This window comes from Myxocyprinus asiaticus, chromosome 36 (assembly GCF_019703515.2).
Source record: "Myxocyprinus asiaticus isolate MX2 ecotype Aquarium Trade chromosome 36, UBuf_Myxa_2, whole genome shotgun sequence".
Lineage (NCBI taxonomy): Eukaryota > Metazoa > Chordata > Actinopteri > Cypriniformes > Catostomidae > Myxocyprinus > Myxocyprinus asiaticus.
The window spans coordinates 11,212,894-11,238,470 of record NC_059379.1 but is presented as its reverse complement, the minus strand read 5'-3'; the positions used below and the strand labels follow the sequence as shown (position 1 = coordinate 11,238,470).

General features: G+C 41.3%; 1 protein-coding gene across 5 annotated transcripts in view; it reads right to left on the bottom strand.

The window, feature by feature from the left end:
• The window catches only part of LOC127426962 (BAH and coiled-coil domain-containing protein 1-like), a 136,051-nt gene that overhangs the window by 67,912 nt on the left and 42,562 nt on the right, over nucleotides 1–25,577 (bottom strand). For all 5 annotated transcript variants that reach the window (XM_051674191.1, XM_051674190.1, XM_051674194.1 and 2 more), the window contains exon 3: nucleotides 2,638–2,814. In XM_051674191.1, the coding sequence (XP_051530151.1) occupies nucleotides 2,638–2,814 (177 nt within the window). The remainder of the gene's footprint in view (nucleotides 1–2,637; nucleotides 2,815–25,577) is intronic.

The following is a 25,577-nucleotide window of genomic DNA, read 5'->3' as shown; positions in this document are numbered from 1 at the left end:
CTAAGAGACGACTACAAACACGTTCTCTCTCACACCCATTTACACACACACACACACACCTGACTGGGAGAGATAAAGCAGGGACTGAAATGTGGGGCCTGACCACAAACTGTTCATAGCCAAAAGAGGATCCGAGGGGCCACCAGACAAGGAGGACACACACACACACATGCTCAGCAGGGTCCGGAAGCCAGCACCTCCCTGTGGTGATGTTTCTAACCCTCAGCATCTCTCAGTTAAAACCGCACACATGTACCCACACAAATACACACACAGATGCACACCCCATGTGTAATTGTCAGTTGTCTGAGCAGGAAGTAGACCGTTGCATTTGGGTTTAACCGTAAAGGTCACGAGACCCCACGGCCTGGCTGAGGAAACCCCACATCAACCCCCCCAAAACAGAATATTTCACAGCAATATTAACATTTTTTTTTTTTTTTTTTTTTGTGTATGTATAATTATGTATATACCAAGAAATAAAAAGTGGTAGAATGGCAGTTAGCATGAAACAGAGCAAGGAACTATATGTTTATGCTATATTAAACACTCGTTGTAATCCAGATCACTGCTGAAATAGACGTGTGGTCACATGATACATGTTCCTTTTCTAACAGTGGACTGGATGGACTAATCACAGGCATTCGTGATGACAAGACAGGTCATTTTATTTAATAGTTTTGAAGAGATTGCAGGGGTGGATGTCTATTTGTATCTCAAGTTCCAATTTTCAATATGGCAATAGTTTGAAGTGAGAAGAAACTGACAAAAAATTAAATAGAATAAAATAAAATAAAATATATAAAATAAAAGATACTTAAATGCAAAAAGTACTCTTTAGAGTTAGGGTGTGGATTAGGGCTAGTCTTTAGTCCTTATTATTACCTTCATTTAAAAACAAAAAGTCCTGGTAGCTGGACCGTCTCCAGGGGAACGAGGTTGGGGTAATTGCATGGCTCGTTTTGATGACATGCTTTTTACACAAATGAAGGAGGGTCAGCGGGGACATGGCTGGGGGAATACAGATCCGACCAATCAGCTGCATCGAGGGTCTAAGCACAATTAAAGACTGATTCAGATAATGAGCTCTTATCATCATGATGGGCCATTTGCATCATTATAGACACATTCTCTTTTTAATATTATTGTTATTATTATTTTTTTTTTGGTGACAATCAGGACCATCATCATTATGCTATGATTATTGTTATTGAATTGTATAGTTGTTGATGGTTTATGTAAAGCTGTGTGCACAGCAGAGTTATGCACTAGGTCGGCTGTGGCTCACTCGGCATATTTTCCTCTCACTCTCTCATTCTGTCTCGCACACACAGATTTGTTCAGTCATTCAGTTACAGTAGCACTGGGTGCCAGCAGTAACACCACTGTGTTCGCTGCCAACCACAATTACGGTTCCATTCTACCAGCTGCCAAGAGTGCCGCAGATACAGAGCACTTAACCAGCTCTGATACACACACACACACACACACACACACAAAATTGTAGATGGTTGTACACGGATCTGTAAAAATTCAGATACGAGGTGCTCAGCTGTACATACCATTTAAAATGAATAAGCATGCATGCAACTTAACACAAATATACACACTATATTCACAAACTCACATTTAAGACAAAACATTACATAAAGATCTATAAACATCCCAAGTACATATTATACATTATTTTTAAGCATATAGATTACAACAATAGCACATTAAGTGCACAAAAGATGAACAACAGAATCACCTTTGTTTATAAAAGCCAGAAATTAAACAGAGTGACTGATGTGGAGCAGAAAAGCACAATGAGAGGATGGATGGATGGATGGATGGATAGATGGATGGATGGATGAAGATGAATAAATAGATGTATGGCTGGATGATGGATAATGATGAGGAGGATGGATGGATGGATGGATGGATGGATGGATGAAAATGAATAAATGGATGGATGAATGTATTACTGAATAGATGGATTATTGAATAGACTGATGAATGGATGTTGATGAATTAATTAATGTATAGGTGGATTAATGGATAATGAAGATGAATGGACAGACAGACAGATAGATGAAGATGAATAAATGAATAAATTGATGTATGGATGGATGTGGATAATGATGAGGATAGATGGATGAAGATGAAAAAAATGGATTGATGGATGGATGGATGGATGGATGGATGGATTACTGAACAGATGGTTTATTGAATAAATGGATGAATGGATGTTGATGAATGAATGAATGTATAGATGGATTAATGGATGATGAAGGTGAATGGACAGACAGACAGACAGATAGGCAGACAGACAAATCAGTTGCTAGGGTGACCCCATCTGGTTGCTAGGCAGTTACTAGGGTGATACTAACAAGGCTCCTTGCTAGCCTGAGTCAAATGAGCCAACCCGTAAATCTCAACGATGTTCTGGCGCAGAGATATGTGTTTTGCTAATCGGTTGCTAGGGTGACCCCATCTGGTTGCTAGGCAGTTGCTAGGGTGATACTTACAAGACTCTTTGCTAGCCTGAGTCAAATGAGCCAATAGATAGATAGATAGATAGATAGATAGATAGATAGATAGATAGATAGATAGATAGATAGTTAGTTAGTTAGTTAGTTAGTTAGTTAGTCTCACCTTCATGTGAGTGGGGAAACCAGATCTGTGATGGGGTTGTGGAGTGAGGTCTGGTCCGATAGGGTGGAGATGAAGGTGAAGATGGGGGTCCAGCTGGGTGGGAGGGGGGAGAACCCAGACTGCTGGCCAGAAATGTACCCATGAAGGAGGCAGAGGAGTTCCCTATCAGTCCACTGCCTGCAAGAGATAGAGAAATGCTGTTAAAAATCAGGCAATTATCAATATCATTATTTGATTAAATTATTAAAAATTATAAGTGGATATGATTACAAATAGGCAATACATAAAGATTTGGTAAATACTGTAACCTGTATTTAATATTCACCCTTTCTCAAAAATCATTCCAACAAAATTGGACAGAAATGGGAAAAAGAGAGAGAGAGAGCAGAAGAGTTTTTAAACGTCTACGCATGCAGCCTGTTCTAAGACACGGTGCTCATAATTAAGTCCCTGTGATATCTGTGCCGTAGCCTCTCAGCCCTGATCTCTCTCCACACTCACACACTATGCAACAAGACCTACAAAGGAGAAAAAGAAGCAGCCTGTAATACACCCTCATCTAAACATTCATTACCAAAACACACCTACATCACCCTCTGAGCATTGATCAGCACAGACACAGTAAAGAGAGAGGAAAAAATATAGGGTAATGGAATTATAGTTGGATGTGGAAGAGAAGACAGCAGCCGCAGATGAGCATCACCTCATTACTTAATGCATTCAAGCCACCAAGGGTTAAATAAAATTAATTACACATGGACAATCATTACATTTCAGTGCAAATCATTTATCTTTTTTTCCAAACAACAAAAGAAACAAACCAAATTTTCAACGCTCCAGTAATTTTGATTAACATGTGTACGGATTCTACAGCGGCACGACCTTAATAAACATAATATAAAGATAAGACGCTCACCGGAGATGATTTGCGCATGGTATTCAACATATAGAATCATCAAATCAGTCCATTAAACATGGACTTTAATAGACTGATTTCCGTTTAAGACTCCATATTACTATCGTTCAGCTCTAGCAATGTCTGAAATAAATTTACAAGAATAGCAACACTGCAGATGAAAAAGTACTATGCATGCACACACACTATTGTTAGTTTCAGTGCATACTGATGTGGTTTCCTATTTGTCTCCCTTGGCAAAGACCCTGCCCTTTGTGTCCTCTGAAACATGCAACACCACCAATTAAACACAGAGGTGAAGGCGAGTGCGGTTTAATTTCCTAATCTGATAAAAGTAAATTAACGTGGGTTAGAGGGATGAGGTTAAGGAAGACGTTTATGGGTGTGAAATTACTAAATGACTGCTCTCTCAAGATAAACAGAACACCAGGCCACAGCACGAGCCCCAGGCAGAAACCCCAGCAACTGAAGGGGGTGGAAAATAGATGACAAAAGAGAGAAAGAGCAACAGAATTACAGGTTTGGGAAGACATTAGGCCGCTGATGCTGGGGTGGATGCTGGCTTTCCTGGGATCACAGGCGACAAGACACTTTGTCTCCTCTCACCCACTCACTGCTCTTGCAGTGGGGGACGAGAGCAGCCTTTTGAGCTGGTCTAGGAACAGTTTCCCCTTACATGAAGCAGTATCATCGAAGCCACAAAATTTCCAGCACACATTACGGCTGTCCTCTCCTCCCAAATGTCCCATGGGCTGCACTACCCAAATGAAAGGTCTGTGTTCTTCAAGAGCACTGCAGTCATCAGCAATGCATCATGGGTGTGGTCTCCTCTATTCTGGCAAAATGCACCCTTTAAAACACTCCAAGTTCTCTTCCACTGGGTAGAAAAAAACAGCCAGTTGCCAGTTAGTTGTGTACAAAGTAAACGCTATAACCAATACGCATCATATGACCTTAATCTCAGCATGAGCTTTTTAAAAAACAATGGACAACTCCAGAAATGCCAAAAGATTAGATATAACAAACCATCATCAATTGTAATCATCATATGTTGAGTTTTGGATGCAGGTCCCCAGCATAGGTGTGCATAGGTGTATTGGTGTGCCAGTGCTCCAAGTAAGCTTTGTTCTTAGAAAAATAATTAACTCAAAAGAACGATTCACTGAGCAGAGTCAAACTGGAATATATATATACACTATAGAAACTTCCATGACTTTTCCCCACCTGGAAAACACTATTTAAATATTCCCGGATATTTACAGGTTTTCCATGACTGTGGGAACCCTGAGCTGGTCCAAAATTTAAGACCTGCACCAGACCAGCACTATCCAACAAAAAACTATGCTAGTCAAGCTAGTCTTTTCAGCAGGGATGATACTGTCTCAATCGCAATGTATAAAGACAAAAAAACTTGATCAACCCTGGTCTGATTTTAGATCCAGCAGTGTCATAAACTGAACTACGGCTGCATTATTCAACTCTGCCAGCCGGTGTGGATCTGCAGCCTGAAGGCTAAAGAGCAGTTTACTTCCCAACAAGCTCAAGCATTCCCCAGCCATACCCAGCCCTCTCCTCAAGAGCACATATAGCGCCCCAGCCCTCCTCTCCTCCTCTACACCCTCTGCCAACTTCCCTTTAATGAAATGTTTCCTCTTGTTTGCTTTGCATTATTGACTTTTTCTCTCTTTTTTCCTCAGTCTCGAGCATGCCGGTGGGGCGAGCGTCAGCTGCAAAGGCTGAAATTATTGCCTCCCCCACCCCACTGTCTCTAATAAACCAAACTGCAAAAAAGAAACACTGTTGAATGGTTGGATGAAAGGAAAGAATGGCAAGACATCTAGAGCAGAGATTCTCAAACTGGGGTCTAAGGACCCCCAAAGGTCTGTCTGTCATCAGGTCTGCCTAATATTGAATTGTGAACAAAATTGCAAGCAATATAGAGGCAAATCAGCAACATCAATGCACTGTAAACCATTGTAGACTAGTAGCACTATAATGATATTATGTCGTAAAAGTTATCAAAGTCTCGCAAATTACCATCAGAACTCTTTTAGTGATGCATCGGCAAAATATGTAAAAACATGGACAGGCCAAATTCATTTTTATAGTTTATATTTGTGCTTGCTTAATATCTACATGCCATTAAGTAGATTTAGATCCTAGACAGACTGACCGACCCCATGTCCATCAGACCCCTAGACCAGCCAACCGACCCCTAGACCAACAGTGTGCGATGGATGGATGGACAGATGGACACTTCTTGATTATTGATGCATAAATTAATGCATTACAAAAAATGCTGTTCTGCTTTAAAGCTTTTATTACCAGAGCTTAAAAAGAGTTTTAAAAAAGTTTGAGAACCCCTGTTCTAGAGGCTGTTCCCACAAAAAGAGACACGGCTGCCAAAAAAGCCAGCAGATAGTCCAAACGGTGTGGGGCAGCACGGGCAGTGCACTGAACCTGGGGAAGTCCAGTTGCAAAGGAAAAATCTGCAATCATTACGGTGGTAATACAGTGAGCTATAAAGGATGATGCTGTCTTGTTAGGCAGATCCCCAAAGGAAATGTGTATTTATTTACGTCCGTGGCGTGAAACACGGATGAACGGGAGAGAGTGACTCTTGATGATGGCTCCAGGAAATTAGGTCATGTGCATACCAGTCGCCTGATTCCAGGCTCAGAGCGACATTAATCCAATTATGGAATTAAAAGAAAGAATCCTGAAGAGTGGGAGTCCCGACAAACACACACACTCATGTAACTGTCAATTGCACAAGTGCATGTTCAGCCTTGTCATCGGATGAGAGTCCCCGAGCGCTGCACTTCAGCAGACATGTGTGTGTGTGTGTGTGTGTGTGTGTGTGTGAGAGAGAGAGAGAGAGAGAGAGAGAGAGAGAGAGAGAGAGCAAAAGAGAGTCAGAGCTTGACGGGGAAAAGAAGTCAAGTCAGAGGTTTGGATTATGTGTTACTTGTTTAAGTTCAGTCTTACAGATGTCCAAATGAAGTGCAATCCATCAGCACGGAGAACAGCTCTAGGTTGTAATGGGTCTGTGTGTGTATATTAGAAAAGCTCTCTCTCTCTCTCTCTCTCTCTCTCTCTCTCTCTCTCTCTCTCTCTCTCTCTCTCTCTCTCTCTCTCTCTCTCTGCCAGTGCTGAGTATTCAGTTCCACAGCGAGAGAGAGATAACACAAGTGCTGCTCCGGCCACAGCGGAGAAGGGAAAGAACAGTAAGAGTAATAGGAGTAGACAGACCATAACAGTGTGTTTGTGTTTCTGACCTATTTTATACTACCTACAGTATACTTTTGTGAACAAAATTGCAGAAAAAATTACCACAGAAGTTGGCCAAATCTGAAAAACCTTCCTTTTCAGGTCTTTAAATGTCAGTTTGTAAGGAAACTTCATAATGTCTTTATTCATTCATATGCCAAACATTTTTATGCTTTCTTTCTTTCTTGCTTGCTTGCTTGCTTGCTTGCTTGCTTGCTTGATTGCTTGTATTTTTTACCCAAGTATTATTTTGCTGTTATGCCCTAATAAAATAGAAAAAATAAAATAAAAATGATGGAAATAGTCTCTAGTATCATAGCTGATAAAATGCCAATATACTGTATAAACATTTATTATGATTTAAAGATAGCAAATAACATCATCTGATTAATCAGCTGGGACAATATATCGATCTATGTCTAAATATAATTCATATGCTCTCTCTCATACACACATACATGCAGCAGCTACATAATCGTGAAAGCTGGAACATGTCATAGATCGCTAGTGGAGGAGGGGCGTGAGAGACTTTATATTAAGGGTTTCATCAGGGGAGTGGTTACCACATGTGTGTGTGTGAGAGAGAGAGAGTAGTGGGGAGTCTGAGACTGTTTACACAGCTGGGTTCCACGCTCTCCTCTCACACAACCCCACAACTCACTCTCCCCCAAAATATGTGCCACTCCAAATGCAGAAAACCCCAATATTTTCTCTTTTCACAGTCATAATTAATAGCCTTTGGGACGGAGGAAGGGGAGGGTCTATAGAAACAGTACACATCTCTCACTGCCTTTTTGTTTTGCATCTATGTGCTGTGACTCAGAGAAAAAAAGCCTGTTTGGGGTTCTGCAGTACAAGAGGATATTTTGTAGTCGCTTTGTTTTGGCCCGATTGCCTGTGAGAGTCTAAACTGACACGGGACTATTTAGGGTAATCCACATGTAAAAGTAGCATTAGTCATAACTCATTTCTGTTCCTAAATGCACAGAAGTAGCAGAGACAGGAAGGATTTAATGAACATTACACTGAACATATAACCCCATATAACAGGCTGGTGGCTTGTTCTCTGGTTGCGCTCTAAATTTACTTTCATCAGGATGCTAGTGGAAGGATTCTTGGCCAGGTGTTAGCTGTGATGTTTGAATATAATGAGCCTGAACTGCAAAAGATTTAACTCATCCGAAATAATTTTTCTGGACCAGAGTCTTGAAAAGATCTGTTTAATCATGTTCCAACTACACACTGCACGGATTGAATAAAAGCAACAATCAAGTGGTCAGCTTGTAACTGCAATAGTTGCCATTGAGAATTTTTGCACAAAATAAAACAGGCAGGGTATAAAAAAGGAGGGTCAATCAACAACTAGAGCTCAAAGTGTGAAGAACATGCTCCATTTTCCCACTAAACAGTGGCGATTAACTGCTGAGGAATTTCCTCTTTTACAATGTAACTGAAAATTTTACCCTGGGTAGCTCAGCGAGTATTGACGCTGACTACCACCCCTGGAGTCACAAGTTCGAATCCACGGTGTGCTGAGTGACTCCAGCCAGGTCTCCTAAACAACCAAATTGGTCCAGTTGCTAGGGAGGGTATAGTCACATGGGGTAACCTCCTCATGGTCACGATTAGTGGTTCTCGCTCTCAGTGGGGCGTGTGGAAAGTTATGCGTGGGTCGCGGAAATAGCTGTGTCATGCACAGCGAGCCAAGTGATAAGATGTGCGGATTGACTGTCTCAGAAGTGGAGGCAACTGAGACTTGTCCTCCGCCACCCGGATTGAGGTGAGTAACCACGCCACCACGAGGACCTAGTAAGTAGTAGGAATTGGGCGTGCCCAATTAAAAAAAATAAACAATTAGAGACCAACCGATAATCTAATTTTCCCAAAACAAATTCTGATATTCAAGCATTTTCCTTAATCGAATATTGTTATAAATATCAGATCCACTGATAACTGGTGCCATCTGGTGGGAGTGTCTAAAATTGCACGCAAAATTGCCATTACAGCTGTGCATGTGAGAGGAAACAATGCTGAGGGTTGTCCACAGGTAAAGTAACTTGCTTTAGGTTAAGTATTGCTTGAATTAATAAATTTTATTAAATGTAACAGTCATTCATGCTTTAGTAAGATGTGTTACATAAATGCTGGATGTGTAGTTTGAGCACTAAGAAACGGAGATGAACTCACGTAAAGACAAATCCTGCAAAGTCCCAAAGATTTAACATTACTTCACATTAATCAACTCGAAGAGCCATGGATGTTGGGAATAAAACGGTCTGGTCTGCATTGTGGACATAAAATGGTTTAATTTAATTCTCTGCTGGCTGTCGTCTTAAGTCTTGTAAAGTTACAGTTAATCAGGTTGATGCTCGGACATGTTTAAACAGAATGGCCACCGAACACCAGCGTAGCTTTAAACAAAATCCACTTGTTTATAATTCCCTAAATTAAATGTACATTTACTATTAAAACATTATATCTCTATATATCATGATCTACATGTTTACAGCTCTGTAGAAATGATCTCCATGACACCTTTTGAGTTAAAGTTTTGTGTAAACACATCATTAACCTAGTTTCCATCCACTTTTCACACTGTTTTGTTATCGACAAAGTGAAAATGCGTAAAAATCTTTTACAAAATTTGCCATCTTTTGCCTGTTTCCATTCAAATGGCCTTCTATCAATAAAAATGGCATGCATGATAACGTCATGCTTAAAAAAACACTTCGTTGCATAAGTTTTGGTTTTTTGCAAAAGAAATCTGCCCTTAAGCCATTTCCAAACAGAAATGTGTATATATTGAAAATTGTGTACCTCAACCTAATCTCAAGCTCCACTATTCACCGTAATGGTACTCCCATCTCTTATTCCCAAAAACTTGATGATTGGTTCCTGGGCTCGCGGCGCTGCTCAAAGCAGCCACGCCCAGCTCCAGTGCCTTTCTTCCCGGAAGTGCACAAGGAGCTGATGAAATCGTGGGGGGCACCTTTTACTGCCCGGCCCCGATTCCTCAGTTCCCCCGCCCTCACAACCCTCGATGGCGGGGCAGCCACGGGCTATACGGCGATTCCCCCGGTGGATAAGGCGCGCACGATGCACCTATGCCCGCAGAGTGCCGCCACCTGGCGCGGATGCCCTAAGCTCCCATCCAAGCCCTGTAGGTTCACGCCATCCCTGACGGCTAAAGCCTACAGCGCTGCTGGACAAGCCGCCTCTGCCATGCACGCCATTCTCCTGAAGGTCCACCAAGCCAAGGCACTAAAAGAACTGCACGAGGGTAGTTCCGCCCCAGATCAACACCCAACACCTTTGCAAGGTTCTACAACTTCCAGGTGGAACCGGTTTCGTCCCAGGTAGTGGCTGATGCAAGTGGATAATCCTGGGATAGCCGGCCAGGTGTATCACTTGCACATAGCGCCATTCACCTCCTCTGAGCTGAAGACATGCGCCATTAATTCCCAGTAGTGTTCACAAATTATGTTCCCTGGTTGACTTCCTCCGAGCCCTGTGGCAGTCGAGTTTTCAGAGAGACTCGCTGCTAGCCCAGTACACGTGCTGACTAAGAGCCGTGTTCTGGGGTAGGTGCTCCGCATGTGGCAGTTCCCTGTAAGGTAACCCCATGCGATGTATATTTTCCGCTAATTCGTTTCCCTGTTGGCAAACTGTGTCTTCCTTGGGCAGAGCCCCCTCTGCCACAGTCTCCATGTTTGTAGTATCTCCTCCCCCGTTGGGTAGGATCTACCATGAGACTTCTCCACATGGTCGGCAAGGCCATGTGACGTATTTTCCACTTAAATATCCCCCCTCTCTTTGGGCGAGGTGTGGTCTCCGTGGTGTCCTCCCCTTGGGAGGGACACCCCCCGACTAGACCTGGCGGCCCAGTCGGATAATCCCCCTTGTTTTTTAGGGAGTGGAAAAAAAGAAGGGGAAAAGAGGCCACGACTGGGTTAGCCTATCTCTATCTTTTGGGTAGTCAACTTGTCCCCAAAGGGCCGTTCGACACTCATAATTATGTTGGGGGAGGTTACGTGTTGGCCTGGTGTGCTGGCTACAGCGGCACACAGTTGTCTGCCCGTCACACACCACCAGTTCACGTAACACAGTTCAGCCAGTTGTGGCATTCTGTTTAGGGACCCCTAGTATCACTACATCGACACAACGTCGAGTGAGTGACAGATAGGGAACGTCATGGTTACTTGTGTAACCTCCATTCCCTGATGGAGGGAACGAGACGTTGTGTCCCTCCTGCCACAACGCTGAACTACCCGCTGAAATATCCGGACCTTGTCTCGGCTCCTCAGCATAAAACCTGAATGAGTGATTGCATTCCAGCTCCTTTTATACCCGTATGCCCTGGGGAGTAGCATGCAAATACCACTCGCCAATTTTCATTGGCCTTTTATCAAAGACCAGAGGTGTCTCGGGCTCCCAAGAGTGACCCCTAGTGTCACTACATCGACACAACGTCTCGTTCCCTCCATCAGGGAACGGAGGTTACGCAAGTGACCATGACGTTTTTTTACTTTCCTGAGAATGTATACTTATTCCAGCAAACTATGTGCCTTGAGCCTATTAAACAACACCTAAACACTTTAAATGCTTTGAGTGTAGTGTCAGTAAAGCGCTATATAAATATTCATTCATTAATTCATTCATTTTAAAGCTGCAGTTTAAAAATGGAAGATTACATGCATGCAATGTTGGTAGACTCCCTTGTCATTTATTTATGTTCTCTGTTTTAAAACATTAGACGTTGGCAATTTATTTTGACTATTATATATTAAATACATTATTATTGTTGTAGTTATTATATAAAATAATATGTGATTATTATTGTAATATAAAAAAAATTGCACATTTTTTCTTTGTTGAATATTTTTCCTGTAAAATTAAGATGAATTTGTTTTATTTATTTTTTTATTGGTTATACATATCGGTTATCGGACATGTAAACATACAAATAATCGGTACTGTATCGGTTGTAAAAAACATATATATATATATAAATATTGGTCGATTTCTAGTTTTCAAATTTAACTTTTTTCATTTGGATAGTTTCATCTGTCATTAGTGTATGCATGGGCTTTTTTTTACATTCACTATTTTATCTGTGCTTGCGTGTTTGTGGCACCCCTGGAATTCCCTGGTCATGAATCAAATTATAATTGAGAGGAAGCCTCTTCCCTTGGGAATCAAGAATCAAGTGTGAGTGGGTGTGTGGTCCTGTGTATTTATGACTGTGCATCTCAAACTGGAAGTGACTTAATTCCCAGAGGATTGGGACATGCAACACCCCGGTACCACCACAAAACATTAGACTTGGCCGAGTAAAGTGAGAAGTCACAGAAAATCACAATGGTGTGTGTATGTGTCTCTGCATAATGCGCGGGTCGTCCAGTCGCAGGATCATTAAACAGAGCTATGTAGCCTCTCAGGACGAGGTGTGTCAGACCACACAAAATAACTCACACAGAGGCATGAAATAATATGGCGCAGAGGAGCAGGGGCGCTTTAATGTACCTCTGGGCCCATGGGCTCGCTGGTCTGCAGAGGCCCCCTTCCAGTTGTTGTTGTTTGGGGGGTGGAACTGTTGTGCATTGAACAAGTACTACATGGACACCTTTAACAGTTGCTCACTGTCACCATGTCAACAAACGTGCTTCTCCCGTGAACATGGATAGAGGAAAATGGGGGCCATTGGCTTCAGCCCGTATAAGCTTGTGCGTTAACGCGCCCCTGCAGAAGAGGAACAGGCAGTTTGGGAAAAAGACAAATCATAGCAGGGGGAATTTCAAACTGGCGGCAATGAAAGAAAAGAGCAGTCAAAAAGTGCATGGCACACAGCAGAAAACCAAAGGGCCAAAGATCTATAGCTGAAGTCCGACAGCCAGGTCTGCGGCCGGACTGTTTGTGTAGGCACAGGCAGCACAGCTGGCGGGAACAACCGAGCATCGTTTGCTGGACAGTAAAAGTGCATCGTGCATGTAAAGAAACAGTCTGCTCACCACCCAAAGAGAAAAAGCAAACAATGACGGATAGTCTGAAAGCAAAACCATGAAGTGAAGTGAGTGATGCTAATCTTTAAAAATAGCTTTGTTTTGTTTTTTAAGATAAAGATTTAGTCTGAAAAACAAGTACGTGAATGTAAACACTTCTAGCTACACAAGCTCGATTTCACATGCTGTTGTGTTTCAGAATGAGTCAGAACGCAATTCATAACGCAAGTGCGTGTTGCATTCTCAACTTTGCCGCAAGGCGTGGCATAGAGTGAATTAATGGAATAGTTCACCCCAAAAATGACAATTCTGTCATCAATTTACTCTTTACCCTAATGTCATTCCAAACAATTATGGCATTCTTATGCAGAAGGCAAAAGGAGATGTTTTATTTAAGATTCCCTGATTTAAGATTGTCTTTGCAATGCGATGGCACTGGTTAGTGCCTCACTATAAGGCTTAAAAAGATTCAAAAGTGTCATAAAAGTACTCCATGGGACTTGAGCATCATAATCTTCTCAAAGTCTTCTAAAGGGATACGATAGGTATTGGTGAGAAACAACACTGAATTTAAGTCATTTTTCAGCATAACAGACATCAAGATATTTGCTGAAAATAATTAAAATTCCAGGTTAAGCAAAAGAAAGAGAGTCATAAAGGTTTGGAACAACATGAGGGTGAGTAAATTATGACAGAATTTTCATTTTTGATGTAAACTGTTTTCTTCTAAAGTCAGTTTTCTTTTTCAGGTCAACAACTGTTATGGTGGCGTAACAGTTTGAAGAGAATCTATTAATAGTTATTCACTTATTAAAGCTAAAACTGTTGACATGTTTATTGTTAGCTACCTGAATAATAACACATTCAGGATGGCAAATGGTACATACATTTAAAGGTAACTCAATTGCACCATTAAGTACGGAGGTTTGTTAATGCCACAGTAACACAAGAACACACGTTAGCTAAGTGTTCGCATTTGTATACATGTCTAGAGTACGTTTCTGAAGACCACAAGCCTAAAGCAGTAGTTAGCTGGCATGGTCACAATACATGGTGAAATTGAAAGGTTGTCTCGCTCCATTTTAAAACATTAGTGGGTGCAATTCATCACCTCCAGATGTTGGATTCAGACTACATATAATTTTGGTTTGAAAAACCAGGAGGATGTGTCCAACCACATTTTCAAATATGACAAATAACGTTCTGTCTCCATTGCCTGATCAATTAAAGGAATTTCAACCAGCCAGAACTCACATGCATTTTACTTTATATAGCTGACAGGTTTTCAGCACCCTTATTAAGAGCATAGTGAATTTATACAAGCTTTCAATCAAAAATCACACCCGACCCCGGAATCTAGATGTGAACCTTATGGGAGAGTGTGTATGGAGAAACATGTATACAGTATGTGTGAAGAGATGAGAGTCGAACAGAGCAGACTAAACAATAGCGGTGATGAGCAGACGTACACTGGAAGGGCACACTCCACGAGGCAGCACACACACATACACACTGTTCCCTGCTGGCACTGCCTCCATTGCATTTTTGAATGTTTGAATCAACCCCCTTGTGTGAGAAAACACACTTCTCTGATCAACAGGCCTCTTAAATCACTCCACCTTAAGAATAAAACAGAAAGAGAGAGGAGGTGGGGGCACAAACACAGTATTGCAAGGTCAAACAGAAAAACCTATACACATTTACACACATACACAGTGCTTTACAACGCAACTACAGCAGTCTAGGTCAACTCAGGGTTCACAGATAGGACACCAGTCTCAAACACACACACACAAACACATGCTCTCTAAAACAGACACACAGACGGCAACTTGTCCATAAATGAGTTTGCACAGACAGCAATAAACTTCTTCACTCCTAACCATGGTATGCCTGAAGAACAAAGGGTCAGGAGGGGCAAAGTCATCTTTTCTCCTCTCATGTTTTTCATGCTAATCTACCCCTGCTGAAAAGACAAGGTGGTCACCAGAATATGTGGCGTTTTGCATATATCTGCTAAAGGAAATGCTTGTGGTGCCTAAACAACACAATTTCTGGACATGCAATTTTTTAAAAAATAATAAAAAGACTTGTTTCTTTCGTAAATGGCTGTGTTTCTGAACAAATTTAAGTGAAATGATAAAATAACTCACTCATAATACTAAACTTTTTGCTAGTAAATAGCTTAATGGTCCATTTGCCAGACCAGCACCAACCTGGAAATGTATGCTGGTCTAATCTCCATTTGTGTTTCACAGAACAAAGAAAGTCAAGTTGAGTTAATGATGACAAGATTTTTCGGTTAACTATCCTTATAAGTACTGTACATAAGCAGCTGTCAAATCTACATGGATTTACACCTGGTCAGATCCCACGTCCACACGGCCGTCACACTCCCTCTACACCATACTGGACTTTAATGAGGAAACACTGCTCTCATTCCCTCAGGATCAGCATCTTGCTGTCTCCATCGCTTCGTTGTGTTACCATACCAAACAGAATCTATGTTGAATTGTCATTTTTGCTCTCTCTCCCTCATTAAATCTCTCTTCCTCCCTTTGTCACTTCCTGCGGCTCCTCTCCTGCTAAAAATGCTGCGCTAGTTGCTAGCGCTCTTCGCTCCAGTGCTTTTGGTAAACTCACACACTCGCGTACCCTCTCAGACATATGGATGCTGTCAGCCCGCCTCGGCTAGGCTAATTACATGCAACAAGCAAAGCCACCATTTGTTCCAAAAAGGGAACAATTCAATTGTCTGCTACGAGCATTTGTTTTCATGCTAATCGGCCTGTTGTCACGAGAGCACTTCAGCTCAGGGGCCAAATATCATTCCTCGACCCCCCCCCCCCCCCCCCCAATTCACCCCTTCTCTCATTTACCCTCTGTTCTATCCTGAGTATCGGCATGGGAGAGAGTGAAAGACTTATCCAGTGAATATCAAATGGGGTTCCATGGAGTTCTCAGTATTAACTAATGACAGGATGCATTTCAAAATCCAGGGCTCAGCGTGAGCTACTTCCCCAAGAATTCCTATGCTGGTCCAGGCTGGTTTTTACTGATTTGATCATGGTATAGTTGACAGACATAGCCAAAAAAATGCTGCTCAACCCACATGCTCTTGCTGCTGAAGCTGATTCAGCAAGTAATCCTTGCTGGTTAAGCTCGTTTAGAAGCCTGGTGGAGTGGGAACCTCAGCAAACCAGCATTCCACACCAACATCCATGCTGGTCCAGGCTGGTTTATGCTTGTTTGGTGTTGGTCTAATTGATGGACCATCACAACCATGCTGTTTCCCATGCTGCTGAAGCTGATTGAGCAAGGAAGTCTTGCTGGTTAGGCTAGTTAAGGAGCATGGTGGGGACTTTAGAACACCAGCATCCATGCTGGTCCAGGCAGGTTTATGCTGGTTTTGTGCTGGTATAGTTGGCAGATCAACATAACCTTGCTGTTTAACATGCTGCTGATACTGGCTGAGCAAGCAAGTCTAGTTGATTAAACTGGTTAAGAAGTCTAGTGGGGAGACTAACACATGAGCATCCACGCAGGTCCAGGCTGGTTTATGCTGGTTTAATGCTGGTTTAGTTGGCGGAGCAGCATAACAATGCTCTTTACCTTGTTACTAAGCTGGTTGATCTAGGAAGTCTTGCTGGTTAAACTACTTAAGAAGTCCGAAGTGGCACTAGCACACCAGTTTTTCTTACCAGCATCCACGCTGGTCTAGGCTGGTTAATGTTTTTTTGGTTTTTTTAACAAAATTGCTGGTCATTGCTGGTGTTGCTACTGAAGCTGGTTGAGCAAGGAAGTCTTGCTAGTGAAGAAGCCTGGTGGGGATATCAGCACACCAGCATTCTATGCTGAAGACCAACATCCAAAACACAACATATACTGGTGATCAGCTAGGCTGGTCTTTTCAACAGGGAACCCAAGTGGCGAGAATGGAGAAACTAGGAGAGTGGGAGGGATAAACATTGAGCCAAGTCCTTTCGCTATCTAGACTGACCTGGCATTCCGGTTCCCCAGAACTCAAGAGAGCTGGAGGTAGAGGCCGCAGCCTAATAGATCTCAGTGGGCTGCTGTACAGGCCAAAGAGGTTCTGGACAGATGACTGACTGATGGTTTGTGCATTTTCTAACCAGAAAAGACCTGCTAACAACAGTGCTATGGCAGTCCCAGTACGGGATTCCTGATGGAAAGACCAGCGAGTGCCTCTCTCTCTCGCTCACACTCTTTCTTTCTCTTCCTAACATTTTCTCTCTCTGCTCCAAGCTGCTTGTTTTGATTCCAGCTCTTATTTTCCGTTGGCGCTGTACAGAGAAAATCTTATTCCCTTTCCCACTGGACTCGTGCAGTTGCAATGATATGGAAAATTATTTCAGAGGCAGCCTGAACCGTAAACGCTATTTTGTTTTTGTTTTTTTTTTAAATCTTTTTCTCTCACACACCCTCTCACTTTTTTCCCTGACTTTTTCTCTGTACCTTTCATTCTCAGTAGGGAGGATATATTCCAAGGCCTTGAGAGCTCACTCAGCAAGAGCAATTTGGCCGGTCTGTTCATTCCACAAAGAGCAAGAGGTGAGAAATCCATTTAGCATGTACAATACCCTCCACACGCACCTGACTCACACCAGGTGCATGCTTTCATATTGACCAGCTTGGCAATTCATTGCATTCACAGGGGCTGAGTAAGTCGCCATGCCACTCTTTGCTGGGTTATGTTTTGTATCATCCACACCGCTGGTGGAGAATTTGACCCACTGTAAGCAGAGATTCTATGTCAGTTCAGAGCTGCCTCCCATGGGCAGTAAGACTCAGAGACTGGGGGAAGAATGCTGCTCTATTTCATGGGTTGGAAATTCACAAGACATCCAGCGAGACTGGAAAACAGTCCCAGTATGAGACTGATTCCTGTAATAGATGACTAATACATTACCTATGCTCATGCCACTGTGTTTTTGTGTATGTTGTGTATGTGTTTGTGCATGCAAGAGCATGTGTGTATTAGAGTCTTCCCTCTGTTTTTATGAGCATCCTTCCATCCTAGTCCTGAAAAACAAAATGCCATGTGGCATGGGACTGGGAGCATTAGGAAACTCCTTTAGTTTTACTCCTCTAGTTTCTCCTCGAATTTCAGAGGAGATCCCATCAATGTCACAAACTGTGCTCAGATTTGCCAAGAAACCAAATTCTACAAACGAAAGTCAGAGATTTTAACATGAACTTAAACATTTCTCAAACAATTCTTCCAAAAGCAAAATATTTGATGTTATATGCATTAAATGAATATTCCAGTTTCTATACAAGTTAAGCTCAATTGACAGCATTTGTGGCATAATATTGATTACCACAAACATTTATTTAGACTCTTCCCCGCTTTTCTTAAAAAAAAAAAAAAAAAAAAAAAAAAGCTAAAATCTGGGTTACAGTGAGGCACATACAATGGAAGTCAATGGAGGCCAATTTTTGAACTTTAAAATACTCACTTTTTCAAATGTATAGCCACAAGACATAAACAATATGCGTGTTAACTTCCATTGTAAATGGCTTGCTGTGACCTTGATTTTTGCTTTTTTTAAGAAAAGGACGGACGAGTCTAAATAAATTTTTTGTGGTTATCAACATTATGCCACAAATGCTGTCGACTGAGCTAAACTTGCATTGAACCCGGAATATTCCTTTACTGTCATAGCTTTATATTATTACCTTATGTCAACAACTCATTTGTCTCATTTGTATCCAATAAATGAGCAACATCAGTGCATTTACACACATACACATTTAAGCATAAAAACCTGAAATACACAACACAAATGTACTGTATATCCACATGAATCCACTTTGCCTGCCATATCTAAAGAAACTGAGATCAGGTGACTGGGTGGTCTGGCTTGATAGGCTGGACCAGACTGTCAGCTGGGTGGGCTCCCAGCATGATGCCTCAGGGGTCACTAAGCCAGTACCCACACACTCACACATACAGTATGTCCGGAGCACAAGACTTAATTCTCCCTAAGGAACAGCACGTTTCAAGAGCAAGGACACATACTGTCTACACAGAAAGAGAGAGGGGGGAAACAAGTCTGATGGGGAAGGAAAGAATGAGAGGAGTGTGGGAGCAAAGTAACCAAAGTGTTTGAATGTATTTTGGTGTTGGCAGGTTACGGTCTGAGAATGGCACTTATCCATCGATCATCCCACTCCCTCACTTCCTTATTCCCAGATCCTGTCTTTTTCATTATCATTTCAATCTTTAATTTCATCCATTCTTTCCCAGAAGCTCTTGCCCTTGCCATCAGGCTGATTCTCACACTCACATGCACAGCACATCATCGTTATTTTTAATTAATGTCCATCCTGATTATTTTCAATGTCTGTGTTTATTTTATTCACCAGTTCGGTGCATGTGTCTTTGCCCTCTTCCTTAGTGCACATTGGTATGAAGAGACCTGATTTCTTATTTCTTAAGTTTTATATTTAAAAAGATCGTTCCCCTTTATTAGCTTTAAATGTAGTTAATTTTCTTTAGTAACTTGTAGTGTAGCTAATTTCAAAAGGGTAGCTGAAGCATAGTTTAATAAATTTACATTATTAGTAACTTGTCTCCAGCACTAAATAAGATACAAGACAGAGACATGCCAATGTGCAGATTGTTTTTTTTTTTTTTATCAAAGCAGGGGCCTATGAAGGAATATTTCATACTTTGTTTGAAAGAGTTTCCCAGACCTCTTTTGTTTGACCCTGGGCCACGTCATCACTCCAGAGGCCTTTCTGCAAGACTGCTGCCTCATTGAGTAACCTGAGATCCCACACTGCACTGACAACTCACTGAGATGTCATTCCTACCCTTGACTCACAAGCCCTTCCAGAACTTTCCATAAAGCTGTAAAGAGTAAACCAGGTCAAAGGAATCTTGAGGGAGTCAGTACACCAAAGGTTAAACCCTTGACAAATCATCAGTGGTCAGTATTGTCTCAATCATCTTAAAATCCATGTCATAGATTTCAGGCAGATGTAAAATTGCACAGTCACATCCAAAACCTGACTGTTGAGTCAAGTTTGGGAAAAATCTGCCACCACAGTATCAACAAATATAGGACATGAGACTACTTGAGATTTACTAAATGAGTTTTGCCTCATTAATGATCAGTTCCCACCATTAACATAGTCCTAACATTTACACAACTTTGAAGCATAGGTCAAATCAGTTTTGGACCAACAGCAAACATTCATATGTCTTGCACTGGTATCAAGTACCAGAACTTTCTCAGGGCTCCACTCCCTCTACTGTGAATGATAAGATCCAGAGCAGGTCTGCAGACAGAAGACAGAGCTGACCACAACTGCGTCTGCTCAGAGCCCAGCCCTGGTTGGAATCTCCCTGGAGGAGAGAGTGCGCTCAGATTGAAAGCAGAGCTGAAAAGATAAGCCTGCCGGCTGCACCGGCCAAGGACTTTCCGCACAACGGTGCAAGGCCTGGTGTTGGCGTGTACTCTGGGGGAGTTGAAGGAAGATTCTTTTGTCATTGGAAAGGAAGAAACACAGGAAAGAGTGGCAAAGGAAGCATCAGGGAGGGTAGGAAGGGAGGAAAGATGACCTGTAGGCAGAAGGGTGAGGTATAGATGACCAGGTGCAGAGGCAACAATTGGGTCTCTGGATGAGATAGAATGCAAATGTTTGAGTGTAGGCCAGTTTGAATGCAAAACTCTCACTTTTTTAAAGAGGATAGTTTACCAAATAATACAGATGATGCTGTCATTATTTTCCCCCTGTGGTGCTGCCAAATAATAATTAGAATGGACTGACTGATAAAGTGACCAATCATGAAGTCACCATGTAGGCATTCCATCAATGCGGTTGAGTACAGTTAGCTAACATTGTTGAGAAATCCGTGCCTGGAACGGTTTGTAAATGTACCGAACCGCACTCATGTGGAAATGCTCCTAGAACTATTTCTCACCATGCTCAGAACCATTAAACCCAATGGTGGAAAAGTGCTTTTTTGATTCTGCTGCTTGTATATGTGTCTGAGAACAGGTGTGTATGTGAAACCACACAGGTTAAACACATGCAGATGAAAAGTTAATATATTACTTCTGGTTGATAGAGACCAGACAGTTCTCTTATCTTCCTCTCCTCATCATTTCTCTGCTGAGTCCAAAAGATTACCCCCTTATTCCTTACAGTGAACCTGCCCAGGGGCCTCTTTCATGTTATTCCAGCCTCTGGATTCTACCAGTCAGGGGGCGTAAAGGGGGGTTGGAGGCTGGTAAAGCATTACCAGAGATCTGAAAATGGCCAGCACTAAAGTTGAATTACGCCTCCCATCACACAGCCGCATTCATCCGTGGCATTCAGATGTCTGCTGGACATCTGGTGAAATAAAGCAGCAAACCTTCCCAGTTGGGGGATAATATTAGGGAGCACTTCCTGCAATCTGTATGCTCACAGCAAAGGTCATCTTCACAGGGGAGCGTGCACAGAAAGAGGTGTCATCTGACCCCGTGATGTCAATGTCAGTGAGATGTCAGCAAATACCTGCACAGCTGACTGAGTCAAAGTTGGATGAGGTCACAGATTTCACAGAGTTAACAGATCTCAATCTGATCTCATGACAAGTGATAATAATAGTACGATAGAGAAAAATTAACGAACAATGTTATTAAATGTTTTCCTAAGTTTAACCCCTAATCCAAATCTAAACCTAAAAAGTGTTGGATAGGAAGCTGGCAAAAATGTGATGCCTGTTTTGTATACATTTTAAATTCTGTTTGTTGATTGATTGGTTTCTATATGGGAATAAAAGTTATACCGTTTCATACAAGCCATGTCATATGAAATCTCACAATTTCGCCATTTCGTACGATTTCTTGAGATTTTCCCATCTAATACGATATCTTAGGATATCACCATCTCCTATGAATTATTACGAGCTGTCATGACACTGTTGTAAGTCTCAATTTGCTCTCCATTTTATCTCATCAGTGTCTAGGAGAAACAGTCGTCTCATCTGTGATTTCTCTTTCCTTCGTGAGTGACTGTTCAGTCATCAGCAGTTTAAAAGGAATGAGGTGGGTTTGCTGAGTAAAGATTCTGGTTTTGTGAAATGACTCGATTTAGTTTAATATACAGACTATTGACTGTTCCAACTTCCTTCAGTAAAAGCCATTTAAACTGAATGAATCCAATGAATGTGCACACACACACACACACACACACACACACACACACACACACACACAAACATGCTCCTAGTGTTCGGACAAGATGGGGAGTAATACTCTACATATTCGATCCCGTGCAGATCTGGAATCAATAACTGCCAGTGTTCTATTGTCACAAATGCCAATTAACAGGCTCTCTCTACAAATGCTGACTTGTTGATCCGGCACTCCTTCTCACTCTCGTTCTCTTTCTTTGTCTATTCCTCTCGCTCTCTTGCTCTTTTTCAAATATAGACACACATGCTGTGGACACACTATTTGTGTTGATTTACTGTATGCTTGCGGGCTTGTGAGATAAATAAATCAGTTTAAATAAAGTAGGAGGATTCGAGCCGGTTGCTATAATGGAAAGAAACTGTATCCATAATTCAGCACAAGAAAATCTCTGAATCTCTGTTACAACATATAAAAAGTAAATTGAGAAAACAATAAAAATGGGTCTGTTGTGCCTTTATAAGGTTTTCCTTTTGTACCTGACCAAATTCTGTGTGCGTATGCGTGTGTGGCTGACAGGAGTGTACAGGGCCTCTATGCGGTGAGCTCAGATCAGCACCTTCCCAAGAGCTGAGCCTTTTAACAGGTTGAGGTCTGTAACCACCCAGAGACTTGGCAGCATGCTACGTACCGACAGTGTGTGTGTGTTTTTGTGTGTGTGTTATAGAGTCAGAGCACAGTCCCCGCTTTGAGATGTTTTGACATCAAGCAACAACACAAGTGACAGCAGTACTTACACAGTCAGGAAGCCTGATCTCATATGCTTAAACACATATGCAGACAGCATATCAGCGCACACACGCACACACTGAAGCAAGAGTCTCGTTAAGGCCGGAATTAATTCTTATTAACACTGACGAATCCCTCTGTTAATCGCAATTAGGAAAGAAATCGTTCCAGGAATCATTTGAATCTAAACAAAAAGCGTTAGAAGACATTATCACAGCACAAATGACTGTGGAGAATTATGTGGTATAAAAACAACGGCCCCACTTTGTCACAACAGCATAAAAAAGCTCATATTGGGCTTTACAGCTATCTCAGTGCGATAAAAGAGCTGGTTCTGATCCATCGCGGTTCTGATTTGTGTAATGTTTGCTATGTGAAGCTATTTGAAGGGATGAGCCGTGGTATCAGCGAGCTGCAGGTTCTGGGCTTGTGGATCTGGCTGGGTTGGTTCTGGCTCACAGCCCTAAAAGCACAGCTAAATGGAACAGATTACCCAAAAATTTACATTCTGTAATCATTTACTCAACCTCATGCTGTTCCAAACCAGTATGAAACACAAAAGGTGATGTTAGGCAGAATGTTAATCTTTTTTTAATACAATAAAAGTGAAAGGTAACTGAGGCTATCATTCAGCCTAACATCTCCTTTTGCATTCCACAGAATTAAGTCAGTCTTTACCAATGACTGAGGGTGCCAATGATGACAGAATTAAAAAATTGGGGGGTAAACAATCCCTTTAAATCTGAATGTGACTATGTACAGTATGCTGTAGTAGAATGTTGTACTAAAAAGATGGACAAGTTAAAATCAGTATTTCCTCATTAGAGTTGGGCGAATTGACATACATACACACACACTCATGCATAGAGCACACAAAGGATTCCTGTGTTGGGAATGTTTATTCAGGGCTGACCGTGTGCTGCGCTCTCTGATAAGGGAGCAGTTAAGTCAACAGTGGACAGCGGGTCAGCCGGTGAGCATGTTAGCTGCTGTTTGTTCAACAATCTGTTTACAGTAAACACTTTGACTGCAAGTTTGACCCTACTCACACCTTACTACCTACAACGCCCTCTGCCAGAGTGTTGCCCCCTAGTGATTGCAGCTCAGAATAAAGGAAGATTTTGCTTCCTAGAAGTCTAATACACAATACCAGTCAAAAGTTTGGGCACAGCTGGCTAAATGTGTGTTTCTCATGATCTTAAAAGCCTTTTAATATAAAGTCTTATGTCTAAATGGTAGAAATTAGTTTTGTAGGCAAATAAAAATTGTGCTAATGTTTGAATTTCTTTACTTAATTTCTTTTCAAATAGATGAGACCACTGGATTAGAGAGTGAAGGAAAATTGGGACATTATGAGAACTTCTTCATTACTGTTTAAAATGCATTCTAGGTAGATACCTAATATAATTGGTGGAGAGAATGCCATGAGTGCGCATAAGGGGGTTACCTTGAAGAAGGTAACATATAAGATGGTTACTAAGTGTTTAAAATTTTTCGGTCACTACATAATTCCCATATTTCCATTAGTGTTATATCATAGATTTAATGGCTTTAATAATTTTGTAAAATGTGGAGATGAGCAGGAGTGTTTGAATATTTGACATGCTGTATGTTTATTTGTGGCTGTTTCCAGTTCGGGATTCGTGACAGTTTGGGATTCCAGTTATTATGGGAATATAAATTCCTAAAGAAAGACTTTTAAGAAAACAATAGTGTGTTCTTCGAAATTAAGAGATATTGGAACAGTAATTAATAGTTTCTGTATGTTTTTGAAAAAAAAAAAATGATGTTATTTGTGAAGAGTGAATACAATGCAGGTCATGTTTTTCCATATGTGACTTGTTATTTCCTATGGAACACACAAAGTATACAGTGTTGCATTTACATGTACAGGCAACTTAGAATTGTAAGTTTTGTCATGCTTTTGGCTTCCTAATGATTTGCACTGAGAACATGACATATTTAAGACTGTAACAGTGCTAACCCTTTTGCAACTTGCACAGGTGAGTTAGTGTATGGCTAATTTCTAATGATAAGATTGTAGCCAATGTGTGTTTGTGTTGAACAATATTTTGCACTGAATTCTGTTATTTCTAGGTGTGAAAATTCTACTTTTCACTGTTTTTATACTAAAATATTACTTTAATTTATATTGCAACTTTAAAATAGTGAAACAATGATCTTGCTCAGACTTCAGGAGACTCCAATTAATATGAACAACAATACGAATTCAATTTACACTATCAATAATGTTTATACTGATGGTAATATAAACTCATGTAGATCAGTGCTGGCTGGTTCTAAATGATATACTGAACCAAAAAAAAAGTTTGAGAAATGTAACTTAGTCTAAACAGTTAAAGAAAACTGTCAGCTTACTCTTGTGTTTAATGACATCCCATGTTAACAGTACTCACATTCTGGTGACTAGTTAATGTTCATTACGGAGTCAAAGAGGTTTACGAAAACGTCCAGCTAGTGTCATAAAAATAAAAAGAGGTAGGGTTATTTAGAACTGTCCAAGTCCAAGCAGTTTTATCTAAACACAGTGAGGATGAAGATATGAGCATGTGCTCAATGTGTGTGACTGCAGAGAGAATCAGGCTTCCACATAAGAGAAAGCGCTCTCCTTTGAGAATTCACATTAACTCAAGTCTGGCAGTGCAACGGTGAGAGAGAGTTGCATGAAACAGTGCCAGCAAGAAAAAAGAAGCATGCACAACTCTTTCAATTATGTAGAGACAGATGAAAATAAGAATCACTAACAGGTCTGTCTTGCCCAAATATAATACTCTTCATCCTGGCACTATTGTG